Below are 22,758 nucleotides of genomic sequence, written 5' to 3' on the forward strand. Positions count from 1 at the left end.
ATTTTATTTTTTATGTGGCGCTGAGGATCGAACCCAGTGCCTCATGCATGGTAGGCGAGCGCTCTACCTCTGAGCCACAACCCCATTGTGGTTTTGATTTGCATTTTTCTGATAATTAGTGATTTTGAACATTTTTTTCATACGTGTTGGCCATTTGTATGTCTTTTGAAAAATGTCTATTTAGATCTGTTGTGCACTTTGTAATTTTTTTTTTTTTTTTTGCCATTGAGTTTTTGTAGTTCCTTTTATATTCTGTTTTTCTCTCTTTTTTTTTTTGTTGGGCGTGGGGGGGTACCAGGGATTGAACTCAGGGGCACTTGATCACTGAGCCACATCCCCAGCCCTATTTTGTATTTTATTTAGAGACAGGGTCTCACTGAGTTGCTTAGCACCTCACTTTTTGCTGAGGCTGGCTTTGAACTCTCAATCCTCCCGCCTCAGCCCCCCAAGCTGCTGGGATTACAGGTGTGCACCATTGTACCTCGCCTGGCCCTCCTTGTGTATTCTGGATAACAACCTTTTGTCAGTTATATAGTTTGCCAATATTTTTTCCCATTCTGTAGATTGTCTCTTTACTCTGCAGATTGTTTCCTTTGCTGTGCAGAAGTTTTTTAGTTTGATGTAATCCCATTTATATATTTTAGCTTTTATATCCCCTGTTTTGGGAGTCTTGTCCAGAAAATCTTTACCCTGTTCTAGCATCCTGAAGTGCTTCCCTGTGTTTTCTTTTAGTAGTTTCATGTCTTTCATTTTATTTTTTATTTTTTTTAATAATTTTTTAAGAGAGAGAGATAGAGAGGGAGAGAGAGAGAGAGAATTTTTTTTAATATTTATTTTTTAGTTCTCGACGGACACAACATCTTTGTTGGTATGTGGTGCTGGGGATCGAACCCGGGCTGCACGCATGCCAGGCGAGTGCACTACCGCTTGAGCCACATCCCCAGCGCCATGTCTTTCATTTTAAATCTTCAATCTATTTTGAGTTGATAACAAGTGCTGATGAGAATGTGGAGAAGAAGGAACCTCTGAATAGTGTTGGTGGGAATGTGAATTAGTTCAGCCATTATGTTAGAGTCATCCCCACTCCCCCTATGGTGCTGGGGATTGAACTCAGGCCTCACACATGATAGGTAAGTATTCTATCCGTGAGTTATAGACCAAGCCCTAATACAGCCATTAGGGAAAACAACCAAAGGTTCCTCAAAAAATTAAAAATAGAATTACCATATGATCCAGCAGTCTCACTACTGTGTGTGTGTGTGTGTGTGTGTATATATATATATACAGTCAAAGGAAATGAAGTTGGTATGTCAAAGAGACATCTGCACTCCCATGTTTTTTGCAGTACTATGTGTAGTTGCCAAGATATGGAATCAAACTAAGTGTCCTTCATCTGATGAATCGATAAAGAAAGTGTGGTACATATATACACTGGAATTTTTTTTTTTTTTTTTTGTAGTTGTAGATGAACAGAATACCTTTATTTTATTTGTTTATTTTGATGTGTTTCTAAGTATCCAACCTAGTACCTCCCACATGCTAGGCAAGTGCTATGCCACTGGCTACGACACCCCAGTCCCTAAACTGAAATATTATTCAGCTATTAAAAAAAGAATGAGGGCTGGGGATGTGGCTCAAGCAGTAGCGCGCTCGCCTGGCATGCGTGCGGCCCGGGTTCGATCCTCAGCACCACATACAAACAAAGATGTTGTGTCTGCCGAAAACTGAAAAATAAACATTAAAAAAAAAAAAAAAAAAAAGAATGAAATCCTATCATTTGTGACAACATGTATGGATCATTATGTTAAGCCTGGCACAGAAAGACAAGGACAGCATTATCTTAACTCAGAGACTCTGAAAAAGTTGAACTCACAGTTATCAGAGACTGGGAAGAGAGTAAGGGATAGAGAGGGATGGGAAAAGTCTGGTCAGAGGAGACTAAGTTACAGTTAGGAGTAAGAAGCTATGACTTTATGTATCTGTTTGTGGTGCTGGTAATTGAACCCAGGGCCTCTTATATGCTAGGAATGTGCTCTATCTTCAGTGGGCTACATCCTCAGCCCTAGAGTGAATATATATAACAGTTATGTACTGTATCTTTCAAAAATCTATAAGAAAAGATTTTTGAATGTTTTCACCGTAAAGAAATCATACTTATTTGAGGAGAGATATGTTGAACCTGATTTAAATGTAAATATATATAATTTTTTTTAAACATCACATAGCAACCATTAATATGGTCAGTGGAGGAAGAGAGAGGGGGATGTGGAACGATTACAGGGGCCCCCATTTTACACGAAATGTTTTTCTTGTCTGATCTTTTAAGAAATTAATCTTAAAATTATGAAGTAGACATATAGGTATTTAAATTTTTATGATATGTTTATATATATTTTGAAATTAAATAGATTAAATGATATAATGTTCTTAGAAGTATTTTGTGTATACATAACAGAATTCTGATGAGGCTAACTTTCCTTTTTGACCACAGCTATGAATCTTTCTCCCTCCTCAGAGGTATCAACTATTATCAGTATAGTGAGACTCATACCAGGCTTTATTCTAGGTATTTGTGTATACAAATATATTTATCTCGAGAGTGGATGGTTGTTTAATTTTCTACAACTTTTTTTTTTTTCTTTTTTCTTTGCTGGAGATTGAACCTAGGGCCTTATGCAAGCTAAACAAGTAGGCAAGTGCTCTACTACTGAGCTATATTCCCAGCTTTTTTTTTTTTTTCCCCTCATTTGAGACAATTTGAGTTGCCCAGTCTCTCTTTAAACTCATAATCATCCTGCCCCAACCTCCCAAGTAGCTGAGATTACAGGTGTCTACCACCATACCCAGCTCTCATTGTTTTTTTACTGTATTATATTCTATAATATGGATAAACTGTGCTTTATTTAATATAGATAAACCACAATTTGTTACTCTTGCAGCTACTTAATTGTTAGAAATAGTGCTGCCCTAAACATCTTTGTGTGAGCTATTTTGTGAGTCTGTGTGTTAAGGTAGATAGGACTAGAATTTCTAGGGGTGTGTGCTAAATTACATCCTTGTTTGTCCTTCAGAGTGGCTGTGCCAGTTCCACACTCCCACTGGCAAGGGGAGTAACTCCTCACCCACTGCCAACACTTCATACCAAAATGCATAAAATCTGTTCAGTGAAAATTGGTATCTTCTTTTTAATGTGAACTTTCCTGGTTAACAGAAGAAAGGTTAGCCCATTTCTTCACGTTTATTGGCCTTTTGTAGTTTCTTTTGTATAAATTGCCTGTTTATGTCCTTTGCCCATTTTTATTTTGGAGTGTCATTTTCTTAATGACTTGAGGATTTCTTTTTTCTAGTTTCATGCCATAAAATTTTTTTTTTCTTTTCTTTCTTTCTTTTTTTTTTTGTTATTGGGGATTTAACCGCAGGAGCTCTTTGCCACTGAGCCATGTCTCCAGCCTTTTTATGTTTTATTTTGAGACAGGGTCTTGCAGAGTTGCTTAGGGCCTCGCTAAGTTACTGAGGCTGACTTTGAACTTGCAATCCTCCTGCCTCAGCCTCCCTAGTCACCTGTTACAGGCATGTGCCACTGCACCTGATTTCGCTCTATAATTATTTTAGTTTTGTGCTTTTATATATTCAGCAGCAATTTCTTATCCTTCACGATTATCTCCACTATTGTACATCTCTCTTTGACATGTACTTAAAACTTTTAGAATCAGATTGTCAAGTATAGAATAATCCTTTTGAATTTAGTATTGCTTTCCTGCAGGTTAATGTGGGGATAGGTATCATGTGCTTTACTAACATCATATTCTGAGCCTAATATCCCTTTTCTGAATTAAATCATTTGTTTAATGCTGGTGTTCATTGATAAAAATTAAAACATTTTAGTTTACCATCTTGTGTTCTTTTGAACATCTTTCTTTCAGCATATTTCTTTTCTAAAATTTTATAAATAGTACTAGTGGAATGTGTGATTGCAGGTGGGAAAATTCTGTCATCTTTTCTGTGTCTTATTTTTATAGCAATTCCCAAAGTGAGACTAGAGACAATCTACATTTGTGGAGTAGATGAGATGAGTACCCAGGATATCTTTTCCTATTTTAAAGAATATCCTCCAGCACACATTGAATGGTTGGATGATACCTCCTGTAAGTACACCCAAGTTTTCTGTTGAATATGCTTTTAAAAATGAATTATTAAGAATTCTTGCTGTCTAAAATGGTAAATGATTATGGCCCAAACTCCTTGTTTATGCCTAACCTCTGTCCTTAGCCTAGAAGAAAAAATATTGCCCATCGATGAGAATCAGCATGCCTTAACCAGTCTGTTAACTCATACTTCATGGGTATTCCAAGTCAACTCATAGAGATCCAGGCTGTAGCAAATTGATTACTGGCATCTGAGTCTTGTATACTTGATTAAGGCCTCTTTTTCTCCCATGGTCTCCCAACAAAGGGGTGGATCCAGCTGCATAGTTTCAGGGCTATGTTTTTAAGGCTTTAAACTTTGGCATTGCTACTTGCCATAGTTATTCAAAGGGTTGAATCTGCTCCAGTTCTGATCTAGAACTAGACAAGAATGTTCTGACAGATGTCTCACCTCTACTTGCCTTGTACTGTGTTTTCTGGAATATCACCTGCCCTAACCTGTGAGTTGGCTTGGGAGCCAAATGTAATTTTTAACTTGCCTTCCATGCCAAGTCTGACTTGACCTCTGGTAACTACTGGCTTCTTGTCTTGACTTACTTCTAGTCTGGCTTTACTTGCTGCCAGCTGGCTGACCTACTAGGCAGTGCCCTAGATGGCATCTAGTTTCTCAGCTAAAGGTGTTGATTCAGTGTTTTCATTGAAAGAAACATGACTGAGTCAAGGGTTTCCTCCTTTTCTCTTTTTACTTAACTTACAGTATCCAAATTCAAGGTCAGTAAACCTTTTTCTAGAAAGGACCAGATTATAGTTTAGGTTTTATATCCATATGGTCCCTGTAACATATGTTCAACGGTTGTGGTAGCATGAAAGCAGTTGTAAACAGTATAAAAACTCATAGCCTGGCTGTTTTTTAATAGAACTTTTTTTACAAAAATGGGCAGTGGGTGTGTATTTATTGTACATTAATTATTCTTTAATAAAGATGGTTCAAATATAAAAAGTACATATGATGGGGCTGGGGTTGTAGCTCAGTGATATAGCACTTGCCTAGCATGTGTGAGGCACTGGGTTCAATCCTCAGCACCACATAATAATAAATTTTAAAAAAGGTATTGTGTCCATCTACAACTATAAAAAAAAGGTGACAGATGATGAGCTGGGTTTAGCCCATGGGTTATTGTTTGCTAAACTCTGATTTAAGTCATTAAATCTGTAGCTAAGGATATTAGAATTAAAGGGATCCTTGGAATTATTCAGTTCAGCTACCTCATATTGTGCATCAGAAACCGAAAAATAGATAAAGGAAATTGTTTGCTCAAGGCTTTGTAGCCTGACATAAGTGAAAGTCTTTAAGCCTTAATTTCCCAAACCAAGATACAGGGATAACATAATTTTGAGAAGTGCTATTTGAAACAGTTAAAGAGGTCTTTATTCTACAAGACTTTTCAAACCCTTTTTCTTGGTTAATTTTCTTTCTTAAAGGGGTAAATTAAGTTAGTTGCTGCAAAGCCAAGTGGCTGTCATATCTCCATTGTACACATCCCATGGATACCTTACTTACCCACACTTTATTATGGGGGAACATCATTTAGCATGTCTAGATAATAAAGAATAGCAGGGGGCAATAGTATAATGGATAATCCAAACTTATTTGACAATTATCATCATCATCATCAAGAATTGCTAACAGGACTGGGGATATAGCTCAGTTGGTAGAGTGCTTGCCTTATATGCACAAGGCCCTCTGGTTGATCCCTGGAACCACCAAAAAAAGAAAAAAAAAATTGCTAACATTTAGCTGGATCAGTGCCTATAGTCTCTACTATGAACTGATAGAGAAGGATTGCTTGAGCCCAGGAGTTTGAGGGTAGGCTGGGCAACAGTGAGATTTCATCTCAAAAAAAGAAACTGACTAACACTTGGAATATTCTATTTTTAAAATACAGAATTCTTCTTCATGGAATATTTAATAATTATTTTGTGGAACCCAGTTTGGGAATATAGCTTTAGGCTAAATCCATCAAAGAGATTTTTTCACTACTTTTATACTTCTTTTCATTAGCTGATATGTATATTTATTTACTGATGACTGTCTATAACTAGATTAAGCTGTAACAATGAATATGATGCAGAATCTGATCTCAAGTAACTTAATCATTTGGATGCATTGTAACATTTTATTTTAGGTAATGTGGTTTGGCTGGATGAAATGACAGCTACACGAGCCCTTATCAATATGAGCTCTCTGCCAGCCCAGGATAAGATCAGAAGCAGGGATGCCAGTGAAGACAAGTCATCTGAGAAAAGTAAAAAAGGTAACAACACAAAGGAGGGAACTTTGGCATGAAAGTCCTGTTCTTTACATAGTCCAGTCCTTGGGAAGTGAAATATCATATGGTATATCATCAACCCATGTTTTTCAGATAAACTATGTTGTTTGGAATCAGCAGTAAACATGAGTAGAAAATACTAGACTTTAAAAGTTCTATGAGATGGCGTTATGTTAAGGTTCATCTTGTCCTTTACATTCCATTTTAGACAAGCATGAAGACAGTTCAGATGATGATGAGGCTGAAGAAGGAGAAGTTGAAGATGAGAACTCAAGTGATGTAGAGGTTAGTAATAGGGCAAAGATACCTGTAAGATTTTATTGTAAAAAAATTACTTATTGGTGGCTGGGGCTGAGGCTCAGCGGTAGTGCACTTGCCTGGCATGTGTGAGGCACTGGGTTCAATTCTCACCACCATATATAAATAAATAAATAAAATAAAGACCTATTCACAATTAAAAAAAAAAAATTACTTATTGTTGTTTTAAATTTAATTCTTAAAGACTTTGTTGTGTTTTTCATCTAGCTTTTACCATGAAACCTTCTGAGGGTGCACCAGACTCTTGGCCTTTAACTTATGTGGTTGTAACAGTTTATCTTGAGATCTTAGAATAGTGTTCATATTTCTGCCTGAAAGAAAATGGTTTTAGCGGGCATGGTGGTGCACACCTGTAATCCTAGCTACTTGGAAGGTCGGGGTAGGAAGATCCCAAGTTTGAGATCAGCCTGGTCAACTTGGCAAGACACGGTCTCAAAGTAAAATTTAGAAAGAGCTGGGGATATAGCTGGTAGAGTGTCCCTAAGTTCAATTCCCCATACTGGAAAAAATATGGTTTTACTGATAAATATTTTGAAGTGTTATTTAATAAATAAAATTAAGGAAAAGCAAAGTAGGGTTGGGGCTGTAGCTCTATGGTAGAGTACTTGCTTAGTATGTGTGAAGCTGTGAGTTCCATCCCCAACACCACAAAAAAGAAAAAGCAAGAAATGGTATATTCCCTAATGGATTTTATACTATTAGAAATATGAGTGTATTTATTATAAATATTTAAATTTTAAATGTCTACGTGTACCAAATTCTTGGTAATAGAGATACATCATCAAACAAAACAAAGTTCTTACCCTCTTGGAACTTACATGTTAGTGGGGAAGATTGACAATACAGATACATACATGAAGGTAATAAGTATTATGAAGAAAGATAATGATTAAAGGAATAGAGAGTGATGGAGACTATTGTTTTAAACAGAATGTTCAGAGACGACCTCTGACTTTAAAATTCTGCAGAGGAGCTAGGCTGCAAGGTTGACGGGTATTAAAGGTAGAAGGCTTTTTTTACTGGTTAATTGTCAACTGAATAAATATAAAAAAGATTTATTTTTACATTGAAAATGGTCTTTTTTTTCTTAAGTTGGACACATTGTCTCAGGTAGAAGAAGAGTCTCTGTTAAGAAATGATCTTCGTCCAGCTAACAAACTTGCTAAAGGAAATAGGTTATTCATGAGATTTGCTACAAAAGGTAAAATAAATTTTTTTGGCATTTTTACCTTCAATCAAAAATGATTTATTGTTGAATGACATCTCTCTCTTTTGAAAAGAAGTTAGATCAAGTCATTTCAAGGTTCCCTGTACACTGTGGTATTCTGTGTTTATGAAAAATGGTTTGTAAGCTGAAAGGAAATTCTGACTTTCAAAGTGAAAATCAACTGTTTGTATATGTTCGTGAATTCTGGCCACGGTAAGTTATTTTCTGTTAAAGTGGTTTGCCCTGTGTGCTTTTCAGCCAGTTATCTGAACTATGAAAACTTCTAAAAAATTATCCTGTTAGCTTATTATAGCAATAACATCCTGGTGACATCACTAATATGCCTTTCAGCTCTGATTCTTCTCTAATAAGACTTTTTGCACAATGATTTTTGGTGGGAATTAGAAAATATGTATGTATATGTACATATTTATATATACACATATATGTTCTTTTAATCATTTGAAAGCAAGTTGGCATTAACATCTCTTTACCTCTAAATACTTCAATATGTATTTCTGAAGAATAAGGACATTGTCTTAATCTACAAGCACAGTTATCAAAAATCAGAAGATTTAACTTAATACCATACTTAATACCTAATCCATAGTCCATGTTTAGATTTCATCAGGTCTTCCAAAAATAGGTCCTTCATGGATTTCCTAACCCCACAGATCTAGGATCCACTCCAAGATGGAGTATTTAGGTATGTCATTTGTCTTTTTAGTCTCCCTTAATCTGGAACTACTCCTTCACTTTGTTTTCCTTGACTGAGAAATTTTTAGAGTATATAGGCTCATTATTTTATAGACTGTCCCCCAGTTTGGATATGTTTAATATTTTCTTCCAATTAAATTCATATCATTTTGAGGCAAGAATACTACAGAAGTGATTATGTGTCATTTTTAGTGGGTTGTATAGGAGGAGGTACATGAAAGTTATTCTTCCCATTCTCAAAGATATTAACATTATTTACTTAGTTAAGGTAATGATTTCCTGTTTTTCCAACTGTAAAGTTAACTATTTTTCTGTTTGTAATTAAAACAGTTGTGGAGAGATACTTTGAGATTATATGAATAGCTTGTTGCTTATTGCACTTACATGCAGTAGCTTTAGCATCCATTAATGGTTATTTCTTTATTAGTTGGCAGTCTACTCTAGGGAAGAATTTTCTTTTTTACCTGTTTATGTATTTGTTTATTTACTCATATCAGTTTAGACTCGGATTTTTATTCAATAAGCCATAATCCATAGCTGTCATTATTTTGTTTCACAAATTGTCTTGGATTTGGTCCACTAAAGCTCCTTCAAGCTGTATTTTGATATTCCCACAGTTCTTTGAGCACTTGCTTACTTGCAATACAACAAAACATCTTATTTTTCAAGAGTTAATTTGTACTTCACCTTCCCGGAACTGAAATCAGCCATTTCTTCAGGGAGCTGGTTCGCATGGTCTTCTGGGGAATAATATGGGGGAAGTACACATACTGATAGATGATGTCCCGTTTTCCTGTAGCACTGGATACATTTACAGTGTTGTTTGTCCTTTGCAATCAGAGTGCCCAAGCAGCTGTTGAAGGCCTTTATATTACTGCTTTGACCAACCACCTTCCTTTCCTGTTAACTAGCATTTTAATGTGACAAATGTGATCTTTTCCACATTTACTCATTTGAATGTTTTTTTGAATATATTTGAAATGTTTGGTACTTAATTTTGTTTTCTTGAAGTCAGTTTGAGGAAAATAAAAATAAGCTAGAAAAAAAAAGATTTATTCAATATGTGAAATTATGGGCTGGGGTTGTGGATCAGAGGTAGAGCGCTTGCCTAGCATGAGTGAGGCACTGGGTTAGATCTAAAGATATTGTGTCTGCCTATAACTAAAACATAAATATTAAAAAAATATGTGAAATTATGTTGTTTTATTCTTTAACCCTTGTTCTGTGTTATTGAAGTGTTTGTCATTCAGAAATGAATATCATCCCTCTAAGGACTACAAAAGTGTTATCTCTTCTAAAAGAAACCTCTCATGCCTCTTAGAACCTTGTATCTTGTATCTTGTTTATTTTTTGTAGTATTTCTTCTGCCAAGTTAGTCAGCTCCTAAACAGCAGCTTAACCTCAGCCATCTGTGTATTTTACTCCACCTCCTCCACACTTGCATTGCCTTAGTGAACACTCAGAGAGCAAATGTTTATAGTTTATAGGGGCTCTGCCCTTTTTTTTTTTTTGGAGATTGCACTGATCAGATCCAAGCTACGGGAAAACATGTACTTTTAAAAACCATTCAACGTTGCCTTTATGACCAGGAATTCCTAGCTAACTGTTTTAATTAATTTTTAGATGACAAAAAGGAACTTGGAGCAGCCAGAAGAAGTCAGTATTACATGAAATATGGGAATCCAAATTACGGAGGCATGAAAGGAATTCTTAGCAATTCTTGGTGAGTCCCAAACCTTTAAAATACAGTAGTTTATATAGTAATTAAGCTTTTCTTAATCGTTCAGTTGGTATTCTGTAGCGAAATGTAAAAACCCTTTGTGGACTGAAAAAGGAAGACGAGAAAAAAGAATTCAAGCTTCTTAACTGTGGTGAATGATACGAGAATGCTGTGCTGTTTCATTTAAAATATCTGTTTCAGGGCTGGGGATATGGCTCAAGCGGTAGCGCGCTTGCCTGGCATGCGTGTGGCCCGGGTTCGATCCTCAGCACCACATACAAACAAAGATGTTGTCTACCGAAAACTAAAATAATAAATAAATAAATATTAAAAAATAAAAAAATAGGGCTGGGGTCGTAGCTCAGTGGTAGAGTGCCTACCTCGCATGTGTGAGGCCCTGGGTTCGATCCTCAGCACCACATAAAAATAAATAAATAAAGATATTGTGTCCATCTACAACTAAACAAAAAAAAATAAATAAATAAAAAATAAAAAAATAAATAAATAAAATATCTGTTTCAGCACCTACTATTGTGTCATTGTGTAGTTGGAATGAATTAGTAGATTTCAGAATCCTTCCTTTTGATTTCTGATTATGTGCTTATTTTGGCAATGTTCCAGGAAGCGAAGATATCATTCCCGTCGCATTCAGCGGGATGTGATCAAGAAGAGAGCCCTGATTGGGGATGATGTTGGCTTGACGTCATATAAACACCGACATTCCGGTAGTTGCCTGCTCAGCTCTTGGGTAGACACATGTTTGGCTCTCGAAATCATATTTTTATTCTTAATACAGTCTTTTAAGGTTCCACACTTTATCATCCTCTCTTCCTTGCCCTCACCCTCTGCCAACATATAGGAAAGTAAGTCATGTCACAATTAATTTTTAAATTGCCCGTGCAAAGAGGTCAAATGATTTTATAAAACTGTTCTAACAAAAAAGGCCAAATGTAACATAGGGAAAGCTAAATAAAACTTTTCTTAGAAACCTAATTTTTCTACTATTAATATCAACAACTGCATGAAAAATAATTTTTTAAATTATCTGATCAAATGGGCAGATTTTATTGTTCCTTTTCTGATAATGTAAATAGGCTGTTATGTTGAGTGCTTTATGCTTATTGATTTGTGCCCATGAGTACCACAGAAAAATGGGATATCATGACTTGGGTCTTTCTCTTTCTTTTTTCTTCATGCTTATTTAGTAAATTAATCATTTTCTTAATGTTTTATGAAGATTTGTTTTTATTTGAACTTAATGTGTGGAATCTTCTACATGTTTATAGAACTAGTCAAGTCATCATACAAACAGAAAAACATGTACACTTATATCACTGGAATGGGATAGGAAGAGGTGAAGTCTATATATTTTTACTTAATGAGTTTGAAATCTGAGTATTAATAATGCGTATGTTTTTCTATTATACTTTTCCAATTTCAGTTAAGATATCCACTCTTTGTGCTAAAGAAATTAAAAAGTAAATTGCCCCTAATTCTGGTCCCTAATATAACAACTGATTTCATTTTATATTTTTCCCATGTTTATTTTCATAATAAATATTTATAATTCTATAAATATATATTTTATGTTCACTTATTATAAGCATTTTTCCATAAACTTTAAAATTAATAATTGACTTTCAGTAATTGGTGTGGTTGTGTGCTATGAAGTCACTGCAAACATTAAAATAGTAAATACTAACAATACGAAGCCTCAGGTCACGCTATTTTCATCAGCTGTTTAAAGATACATTAGTTTACATATATTGTTGATTAATTAACAGTGAATTCACAGCCAACAACAGTACTTTAACTTAGGCCTAAATGAGGCTTATCTAACACATGTATTTACTCTTTAAGTCATATCACAGCCTTCTTACACTTAACAACAACACTAAAAATGCTGTGCTGTTTCATTTTCACCAACAAAAAGCATAAGAAGCAGAAAAATAAGACAGTCAGTAGACTATAAAAAGGATGTTTCTTACAGTATGAGAGATGAAACAAAAAAGTAGAGTGTTGCTTTGTTTGACCTCTGCTGGAAACAAACTCATCCAGTGACTCAAATTTCTTGGTTGCTCTGCACGTGTCTGCAAATGACCTTGAAAGTACCCCAAATATTGACTTAGGGTTACAAGTAATTTTGACAGATTTGCAAATACAGAACTTGTAAATAATGAGAATTGACTGTAATTTAAATAATTTTATATATAATATTCCATTAAGCTGCTAGATCTTACTTTACCCAACCATTCTCTTCTGGACATCAGAATGGTGTCTGGTTTGGCTCTGTTATAGATAATGCTCCAATAAATCTCAGGGGTGGGAATTTTTCTCCTTTGTAGAATAGAAAATCACATTTACTAGTTTTAGCTAAGCTTTTCCTAATGTCTTTTGGTTAAATTTCTTCAGCATTAGTGAATGTTCCTGAGGAACCTATTGAGGAGGAGGAAGAGGAGGAAGAGGAGGAGGAGGAAGACCAGGACATGGATGCAGATGACAGGGTGGTGGTAGAGTACCATGAGGAGCTTCCAGCTCTTAAGCAGACCCGGGAGCGGAGTGTGTCTAGGCGGTCCAGTGCCAGCAGCTCAGACTCAGATGAAATGGACTATGATCTAGAACTGAAAATGATTTCCACTCCCTCACCAAAGAAAAGCATGAAAATGACTATGTATGCTGACGAAGTAGAATCTCAACTGAAAAATATTAGGTAAAAGTGTTTTATCAGTAAAAGTTCCCTGTATTCCTAGACCCTCATGATAACAATTGTTAGCAGTTAAGTGAATAACCTTCTAGTTATTTTATGCATATACATAATATACAATGAAACTATAGGTATATTTGTATAGAAATGATGCTATGGTATTTATATTGTTTGCAGGGTGCTTTTCCCCATTTAATATATTATAGACATCTTGTTTTTTTCAACCACATGTAGTCTATTGTTTGAAAGTATCATGATTCACTTAATTCCTTATTGATGGGCATTTAGGTTTATTTTCTTACTATTTTATTAACTAGATAGATTCCTCAAAGTCTAATTACTATACTAGATTTCCTTCCAGGTTGTACCCACACTACACCTATTACCCATATCTACACCAACCTTAGGTATTCCATTTTTCCTAATCTTTTATGAACAAAAAATATAGTTATTTTAATGTGTACTTTTTTTACTATTAGGGATGAGCATATTCAGTGACTGCAGATAGTATATCTAAAACTCCCAAGAGTTAAATTCTAGGGATGGTTTATGATGTTCTTGGTGATACATTTGGCGGAAGGGAGAAAGACCTTTAAAGCTGATTGATTTGTTTGTATGGCCTTGTTCACATCATTAGTATTTTTTAAATTAATTTAATTAGGTGTATATGACAGCAGAATGCATTTTGATTCATTTTACATTTCTGTGGTTGTACACGAGTAGTGTCACACCATATATACAGTCATACATGTACCTAGGTAATGATGTCCGTCTCATTCCACCATGTTTCCTACCCCCATGCACCCTCCTTACCCTCCTCCCCTTTGTCCAAAGTTCCTCCATTTTTCCCATGCATCCCCCCTCCCCATTATGAATCAGCATCCACTTACCAGAGAGAACATTCAGCCTTTGGTTTTTTGGGATTGGCTTACTTTGCTTAGCATGATGTTCTCCAACTCCACCCATTTACCTGTGAATACCATAATTTTATTCTCTTTTATTGCTGAGTAATATTCCATTTTGTGTGATTACCACAGTTTCCTTATCCATTTATCTATTGAAGGGCATCTAGGTTGCTTCCACAGTTTAGCTATTGTGAATTGAGCTGCTATGAACCTGGTGTGGCTGCGTTACTATAGTATGCTGATTTTCTGTTTCTATAAGGAATGACATTGGGATTTTAATTGGAGTCACATTGAATCTGTATAGCGTTTTGGGTAGTATGGCCATTTTGACAATATTAATTTTGCCTATCCAAGAGCATGGGAAATCTTTTCCATCTTCTAAGATCTTCTTCAATTTCTTTCTTTAGTCTTCTGTAGTTTTCATCGTAGAGGTCTTTCACCTCTTTTGTTAAGTTGATTCCCAAGTATTTTATTTTTTGAGGCTGCTATGAATGGGGTAGTTTTCCTAATTTCTCTTTCAGAAGATTTCATCACTGATGTATAGCAATGCATTTGATTTATGGGTATCAATTTTATATCCTGTTACTTTGCTGAATTCATTAATTCTAGAAGTTTTCTGGTGGAGTTTTTGGATCCTTTAAGTATAGAATCATGTTAGCAAATAATGATAGTTTGAGTTCTTCTTGAATTCACATCATTATTTTTAATTTTCATAGAACTTCCTAATAGAGCTACTGGCAGAATAATGTTGGTACATAGCATGGTAGTAGAACTTGTTGACAGAGAAGTCTGCCCTTTAAAGAAGGGGATTATAGACTCTATATGTGTTGACTACAGCCAGATCACATTCTAGGTGAGCAGAAGCTCTTTGAAGGCCTCAGCTTAACATTTGTTTGTCCCAGAAGAAGGGTGCTTATAGTTATGTACTCTGTGATAGTGTATGGGTATCATGAGTGGAACTCACCATGGGAAACAGCATTCTGCTCACCCTTACTAGTCTCTTCACAGCAAGATGATCTTGGTTTTCCTTAGTAAGTTATAATCGTATGTGGTATTTGTAAGTGAATGTTGGCCATATTGGGTTGCGTCTCTTAAGTTGTTTTTTCTAGAGTATGAGCTTATTGCTTGGGCTTTATTTCATAGTTGAAGTTGACTAACTGTGCACTTTACTTTTTTTTTTAAAGGAACTCCATGAGGGCAGATAGTATATCCACGAGCAATATAAAAAACAGAATTGGTAACAAATTGCCACCTGAGAAATTTGCAGATGTCAGACACCTGTTAGATGAAAAACGCCAGCACTCCCGTCCACGGCCACCAGTCAGCAGTACTAAATCAGGTATCTTTCTTCATTTATGTTCCTGGGCTTCATTCTGAGCTCCAGAGAGCAAACTGGAGCAAGGATAGGTTTTTCGATAAAACTTTGCTGTTTTGAACTGATTTAAATTTCTGTTCATCATGTCAAAATTTTGGTTTTATATTGGAATTTCAGGACATGAAAAATAATTGGACTTTGGCAAAACTAGCTTTTAATATTTTTGTCCAAAATAATTATTTTACTCTTTATGTCATTGGTATACATTGTATGCAAGAATAGTAGAAATTAAATTGGGTAGTTTTATAAATAGTTAAGAGTTTAAACTAGACCATTTATGCATGCATTCATATAGCAGGTATGCAGTTGTGCTTGCTGTCAGGCCTGGGTTAGAAGCTGGCATGTAAGAAATCTTTGGAAAACTACAAAACCATCATAGATCTACTGGGAGAATTGTGGAAGGCTTCTTAGAGGAAATGGTTTATGTGTTCTAGAAAGATAACTTGAGGGTGGAGTAGGGTGGGTTAGAGAGTTAAGTAAATAATGAGAACCTGAACTAGGTCAGGGACAGCAGAGACAGAAACGGTGAGAACATCCTATTCTCAGTCTTGGGAAGGAAGACTTGGTGCTGGGAAGTAAGGGGGAAAAGGCAGAGAAACATAGAGGGGGCTCAGCCTGAGTGATCAGGGAGATAAATGGGTGCCTCTCTCTGGGAGCAGTTTAAGTAAAATGGGCAAGAGCCCCAGCACAAGGCTTTTGCTAATGAATGTCACTAGTGTTGTTGCTGTTAGGGGGAACCAGTTCAAATAGCTTTGTGAGGAGGGGTAAGAGGAAAAACAAACAAATTCGGCTTGGGACATCTGGCCTTGATCCTTTGCTTTTTGCCAATCTTATTATGTTTACTGGTTAAATGAAATAAGTTTATCGAGAACAACTTATATGTTCAAAGAGTGTGGCTTCTCCCCTTGGGGAACTTGGAGTTTTCATAAGTTATTTAGTCTTGCTTGGTTCCCCCCTGCCAAAAAAAAAGGTGTTTCTGCTTCAGAAATTTTTTTCTGAATTGAGATTTTTCCCGATCATAGCACCTGCCTCTGAAATTCCCTAGCAAAGTAATATAGATTAATTATGAAGAAAAGAGTCTTTTGGAAGGTTGATTATGTCTGGTCCTATGTCCTCACTCAGGGAGATTTGGTACCAGGTCTATAAGAAATTTTAGGTTAACAGTACAAGTAATGAAACACGCACATTTGATCACTGTAGTACTTTTTTCTTTTTCCAGATATACGACAGCGGTTAGGAAAAAGACCATATTCTCCAGAAAAGGCTTTTAGTAGTAACCCAGTGGTTCGGAGAGAGCCCTCTTCAGATGTACATAGTAGGCTAGGTGTTCCCAGGCAAGATATTAAAGGCCTCTACTCTGATACTCGGGAGAAGAAATCAGGTAGGTAACCTTAAAACTGATGGGAATGGGAATTGGACAAGAGTAGAGGGAAGGAGCATCACTTGCTACAAATAAATTATTTTTCTCTTCCATTATCATCATTGTGGTCATGGTTATTGTCATCATCATCATAAGGCTAACAAGAGTAGAAAAGAATACATACCCCTGCTTCTTTTAGATTAGCACAGTTCTTTTTAGTTTCATGTATGTATTCCAGTCTTGTCCATATACATATCCTATTCTTTTTATATGGTATTTTGTTGTAATCATTTTTCCACATTGTTATACTCTTCATAAATTAAACTTTTAATTGCTTTATAGAGTATCTGCATGATAAAATTCTAAACACGTATTTTTCTCTTGTTAGATTTTAATAAAGTATACTTTAAAAAATGAATGGACATATGCTGAAAATAGTTTACAGGCCCCCCTCAATTTGCAGAATGTTAGAGCTACAATTTCCTGGCAGAGTGAAGCAGCACACAGTGTGGTGAGTCTCACCCAGTCCGGGCAGGTGTGGCAGGGAATAGCCTCTCATGTGCTGGACATGGGGGCACCTGCTCCTAGCAGTAAGGATCTCCCATTCAGTCCTGACCCCTTCATTTGCAAGCAGGAGCTGCTGCAGCCAGGGAAGTGAGATTTTTTTTTTTAAGCCTTGGCTGTACAGTGGTTCCAAGTGTTACAGACATTAATATCTCTTGCATGTCAGGGGTTTGTCAGTGCCCCTGCTTCCTCAGAACTACTCTGGATCTCAGCATTGGCTGTCAAACTAAAATGCCTTCTCACCCAAACAGGTAGCTTATGGACTCGCTTAGGATCTGCACCCAAGACCAAAGAAAAGAATATGAAAAAAGTGGATCACAGGTCACCTGGCACTGAGGAAGATGACTCCGAGCTACAAAGGGCGTGGGGGGCTCTGATTAAGGAGAAAGAACAGTCTCGCCAAAAGAAGAGCCGGTTAGATAACTTACCATCTCTCCAGATTGAAGTTAGTCGGGAAAGCAGCTCTGGTTCAGAGGCAGAGTCTTGATGCCCCCAGGGCCTTGCAGCTGCCTAAAGCCTGACATTCTTGCGCAGGGTAGGGTGCGTGGTAGGAACCTGCCCTGCAGGAGTTGGTGCCCCCCCCTGCTCCTACTCATACAGTCACCCTCAGCTCTTGCTGCTTCAGCAAGTTTTCTTAAGAATGTGACAAGTTTTGAAGGGCATCTCTCTTTTGCTGCAGTTATAGTTTTGGGCCCTCAATTCTTTCTCCACTACCCCACAAGCTTTACCCTTTGAGAAGAAGGCAGCCCTGCAGATTTTGTAGACGTTTTTCTTAATATTTTTAACATTGTGTCTTTTAAAAAGAAATGTTTTACACAGTTCATCCAAAGAGCAGAGAACTGAACTTCTCACTATTGCCTTGGCCCTGACAGCTGTTACCAGCACCCTTTTCCCAAGAAAAGTCAATTCCCAGGTGCTTATTGGACAGCCTCCGAGGGGGAAGATGAGGGAAACTGCCAGCTCACCCTTCCAGGACCGTAATGTGGGGGTCGAATCTCGTGGACCTGACCTCAGAGGTACACCAGTGCCGCCCAGGTAGATAAGAGACGCAGCATCAATCGCGCTTCCGTTCCTCCCTTGGGAATTTCTGTTAGAGGCCTCTTACTGGCTGTCAGCTTGATGTGAAGATAAAGTTCAGTGCTGTGGGATTTTTAGGAACAAAAAACTGTGACTTCTGGATTTGGGGTTGATTTTTGTGCTAGGGGTGGGGTCATGGGTTAACGTTGAACAATTTTTTAAGTCTGTATTATGTTTTAAAAATATTAATGATTTAAAAGTTTAAATTTTTAATTTTTATATGTGGAAGTTTCTCCTGTTGGCTACAGGGAAGTTCAAGTGGTGTCTTCTTTGTGCTGTTAAATATATATTATATACTTTAGAAGAAGACAAAGAGAGGAGTCTCATTATTTTTAAATGATCCTAAGTGTATGGTCTGTTTTTTGTACATAGAATTTAACTTGCTTTTTGGCCACTGTAGAAAAAAAAAAAAATCCATCCATCTGAGATGGGATCTTGTTTATTATCACTTTAGAAGTGAAACATTGATAATTTATTCTTTCTGTCTCTAAGTTGTGGCTGAAGACTTCTTGAAAACTGGCAAATAAGATAATAGTTTCAGAAATTTTTAGTTTATTTTTTAGCTCCTTTCAGATTATTTTACCATAAAAAGGAGGTAGATTATTTTGTCTTCCTGTCTGATTTTTATGTTGAAGTATTTAATACCATATTCTTCTACAGGCTTAAAAGTTGCATTTCACTTCACTTCATTAGAACTTGGGATTGTTCCAAACCCAGTGCAACCCTGGATCCTGGAGATTTTGTGGCTGAGTTGATGTCATATTGGTAGTTGATTACACTGTGATGCTAATAAATGCAGAACAGTGTTGTTAATAAAGAGAGTAAAGGCTGTGAGTCTTGAGGGCTGTAATGAAAACTGTATTATACTATATTTTGTTGGTTAATCTGCTTTTTTTCCTCCCTTTAGAAAGATGAGATCATATAACCAAGGCATATTTCGGCTTCCTAGGATTCTAGGAAAGAGGTGGTTCTGACTTCTTTGTCAGTGGAGACAGGCCTCTGTGATTTCCCAGCTCAACTCTACTTGCCTTGTGAAGCACTCAGCTCAGAGCCAGGTTCTTAGGAAGAGGATTTCAGGGTTTGGGGGATTGGTAGAGTTAGAAGTGCAAGGCCTGTGAGTCAGATACCTGTGTGCCAACTGCTGGCTCTGCTCCATGGACCTGGGCCTTAATTTTACACCTAGCAAATGAATGAGCTTCTGGCTTTGTTGGAGCATCTCAGTGGTGTTTTACTCTTCCCAAAGCTGCCTTTGCAGTGGACTGTTCAGTACTGCTTTGTGTTGTAGGTGGCCAAAGAGTCAAAGAAACAATGACAGCCATGAGGTTGTGGATAGGGACTTATCCCTATCCTATCATAGTCTCTGGTTCTACTGATGAGTTAATGATATCCTTGTGGTTTCCTAACTGACATGGTCTCTATAGGGTTTAGAAAATTCCCCTTCAGAGACTTTCCTTTTTTTGTTTCCCAATAGGAGTTCAACTCGTCTGCTCTATGGCTGTTTAGAACTCTTTAATCTCCTAAATTTACTGGCTTCTCTGCCTCTCTCACTCTACAGCCACTCAGGTCTTGCAGTGTCCCAAGTGTGCCGTGGATGCTCAGCCCTATCTTTGGAGCTTTGGAGTGAGAGGATGGGCCTGGTGCACCTCTGTGATCACAGAGACTCTGGAGGCTAAGGCAGGAGATCCCTAGTTTGAGGCCATCCTTAGCAACTTAGTGAGACCCTGACTCAAAATAAAAAAATTGTGCCAGGAATGTAGCTCAGCAGTAAATATTTCCTGGATTCAATCCTTAGTATTGGGGAAAACAAAAACAAAAATGGGCAGGACAGTGGGGACAGATTGGCGAGCACTCTGGCATGTTTTTCTCTGGGGCACTCTCTGTACATGAAGACAGTAGGGCTACATGCTTTTTGTATTCCTCTTAGTCTTTACATGTAGGATATTTTAAATACAATTTTGCTGCTTGATAATGACTGCAGATACCTCATTTCAGTTTACCACTCTCCCTCATGGGAGAAGTACTAGGTACCCATGAGAATTTTAAGAGCCTGCCACGAGATGTAAACTATCCTCCCCTGCCACCCACTCCTCCCAGTCTATTTCCATAAATCTGGTCTCCTTGTTTCACTGTGTATTCCATTCCCTCTTCCTTGGCCTCTGCCTGACTGTCCCTCTCCATTCTGCACACTGCAGTTGGGGTAGACGTGTTATTGGCAGCTTAGTTGAGATATGATATGCATAGCATATGATTCACTCATTTACAGTGTATATATACCTCAGTGTTTAGCCATCAGCATAATAAATTTTAGAACATTTCATCACCAAAAAAGAAATGCTGTACTTCTTAGTAGTCATTCCCATTTTTTTCCCTTTCCTAGCCCCTGGCAACTGCTAATCTTTCTGTCTTTATGGATTTGCCTGTTCTGGACATTTTTGTATAAATGGAGTCATATATTCTTTTGCTTATCATATTTTTAAGGTTATCCATGTTGCACTATATCAGCACTTCATTTTTTTAAATTGATAAATGATATTTCATTGTATGGATATACTACATTTTATTTATCCATTCATCAGTAAATGTACATTTGGGTTGTCTCCACTTTTTGGCTATTATGAATAGGTTTCTATGAACATTCATGTATAGGTGTTTTCATGGATATAAGTTTTCTTTATTCTTGGGTTTTTACTCTGGAGTGGAATTGCTGGTCATATGATAACTTTCTGTAATTTTTTGAGAAACTGCCAGGCTGTTTTCCTAAGTAGCTGTGTCTTTTCCTTTCTTACCAGCAATGTATATGGGTTCCAGTTACCCCCACATCTTTGCCAACACTTTGTATTTTCCAATATGAAATGTTGTCTCATTGGTTTTAATTTTCATTTTCCTAATGACCAATCATATTGGGCAATTTTTCATGTGCTTCAGGATGAACTTTTTTTGTGGGGAGGAATACTGGGGATTGGACCCAGGAAGGCTCTACCTCTGAGCTACATTCCCAGCCCTTTTTTAAAATTTGAATACAAGGTCTTGCTAAATTGAGGCTGCTCTCAAACTTTTGATCCTCCTGCCTCATTCTCCTAAATCGCTGGGATTACAGACACGTACCACTGCACCCTACGTGGAATGAACTTTCTTAAATATAAATCTGATCCTGTGTTTCCTCTGCTTGAAATCTTTCTAGAGCTTCACCATTACTTTTGGAATAAATTCTTGTCCTTTGATAGCTTATAAAGCTGGTCAAGATCTAGCCTCTGGCATTATTTCTGTCCTGTTCTCCCCATTCTCCCCTGCCTTCTGCTTACTAATTCTCTGGATCTCACCAGCCTTCCAGACTCTGCAGTTTGCCCTCCTACCCCATAACATGTTTACCCCCATTTTCTCCTCCTCCTGCCTCAGCCTTGCCTTCTTTATTCCCCTTATTCTTGAGGTCTTAGGGGCTCTTACAGGAAGTAGCCTAAATTTCCAGAGCCAAAGTACAGGCTCTTTCTGTGTGTCCCATGATATTGCCACAAAGGAGTTGTAGCTGAGTCCAGGGTTAGGTTATAGTCAGCACCTAAGCTGCGTGTGGTGGTGCACATTTATAATCTCAGCAATTCATTTTGAGGGTCTGAGCCAGGAGGATGATGAGTTTGAGGCCAGCCTTAGCAGTTTAGCGAGACCCTGTCTTAAAATAAATCAAAGGGACTAGGGATATAGTTTAGTGGTAAAGTGCCCCTAGGTTTAATCCCAGTACTAAAAAAAAGAAAGGAAAAAGTCATCAGCATCTAAGATCATAATTGAATATAATTGAAATTCCAAGGCAAGTGCCACATTGAAGACCACTATCACAAGGTTCCTTGCAGCTTGCAGTCAGTTTTGTCTGTATGGGAAGAGATCGCTGTTCCTTTGGTTGAGTAACATTTGAAATAGTTGACCTGCAGTTAGAGCCATGTTATACAAACTCACTGATATTTAGGTGTTAGAATCACACTAAGTGAGAAGGTCACTTTTGAGGAGCTTGAAACTTTGGCAGGCCACAGAGGCAAAAACTTGCCCAGGCAGTACTGCGTGTTTGGGCTTACTGAGGGAAGGAGAGAAAGATGGAATGGCCAAGCCACTTGAAATTGTTTTTCTTTCTTCTTGTCTTATTTTGGGGGAGGGTACCAGGGATTGAACTCAGGGGCACTCGGCCACAGAGCCACATCCCCAGCCCTATTTTGTATTTATTTAGAGACAAAGTCTCCATAAGTTGCTTAGTGCCTCACTTTTCCTGAGGCTGGCTTTGAATTCACGATCCCCCTGCCTCAGCCTCCCAAGCCGCTGGGATTACAGGAGTGTGCCACAGCGCCTGGCTTCT

At 37.3% G+C, this 22,758-nt stretch overlaps 2 protein-coding genes across 4 annotated transcripts in view; both read left to right on the forward strand.

Annotated features, from left to right (window-relative positions):
* Ncbp3 (nuclear cap binding subunit 3) overlaps positions 1 to 20,964 on the forward strand; it is a 32,848-nt gene extending 11,884 nt beyond the window's left edge. The window contains exons 4-15 of one of the 2 annotated variants that reach the window (XR_011705111.1): positions 4,020 to 4,145; positions 6,332 to 6,460; positions 6,684 to 6,760; positions 7,886 to 7,994; positions 10,341 to 10,440; positions 11,059 to 11,162; positions 12,850 to 13,147; positions 15,231 to 15,385; positions 16,641 to 16,802; positions 17,597 to 17,759; positions 18,218 to 18,380; positions 19,083 to 20,964. Coding sequence is in view for 1 of the 2 variants with exons in the window: in XM_071603747.1 (XP_071459848.1) it covers positions 4,020 to 4,145; positions 6,332 to 6,460; positions 6,684 to 6,760; positions 7,886 to 7,994; positions 10,341 to 10,440; positions 11,059 to 11,162; positions 12,850 to 13,147; positions 15,231 to 15,385; positions 16,641 to 16,802; positions 17,597 to 17,759; positions 18,218 to 18,326 (1,532 nt within the window). In the remaining variant the exon portion in view is untranslated. Of the gene's footprint in view, positions 1 to 4,019; positions 4,146 to 6,331; positions 6,461 to 6,683; positions 6,761 to 7,885; positions 7,995 to 10,340; positions 10,441 to 11,058; positions 11,163 to 12,849; positions 13,148 to 15,230; positions 15,386 to 16,640; positions 16,803 to 17,596; positions 17,760 to 18,217 lie in introns of both variants that reach the window. The other variant, XM_071603747.1, reaches the window with a different exon arrangement.
* The window catches only part of Itgae (integrin subunit alpha E), a 67,394-nt gene continuing 62,936 nt past the window's right edge, over positions 18,301 to 22,758 (forward strand). For both annotated transcript variants that reach the window (XM_027922573.3, XM_071603743.1), the window contains exon 1: positions 18,301 to 18,380. In XM_027922573.3, coding sequence (XP_027778374.2) covers positions 18,326 to 18,380 — 55 coding nt within the window. In that variant the 5' untranslated portion in view covers positions 18,301 to 18,325. The remainder of the gene's footprint in view (positions 18,381 to 22,758) is intronic.

The sequence above is a fragment of the Marmota flaviventris genome, chromosome 17 (assembly GCF_047511675.1).
Source record: "Marmota flaviventris isolate mMarFla1 chromosome 17, mMarFla1.hap1, whole genome shotgun sequence".
In the NCBI taxonomy this organism is placed as follows: Eukaryota; Metazoa; Chordata; class Mammalia; order Rodentia; family Sciuridae; genus Marmota; species Marmota flaviventris.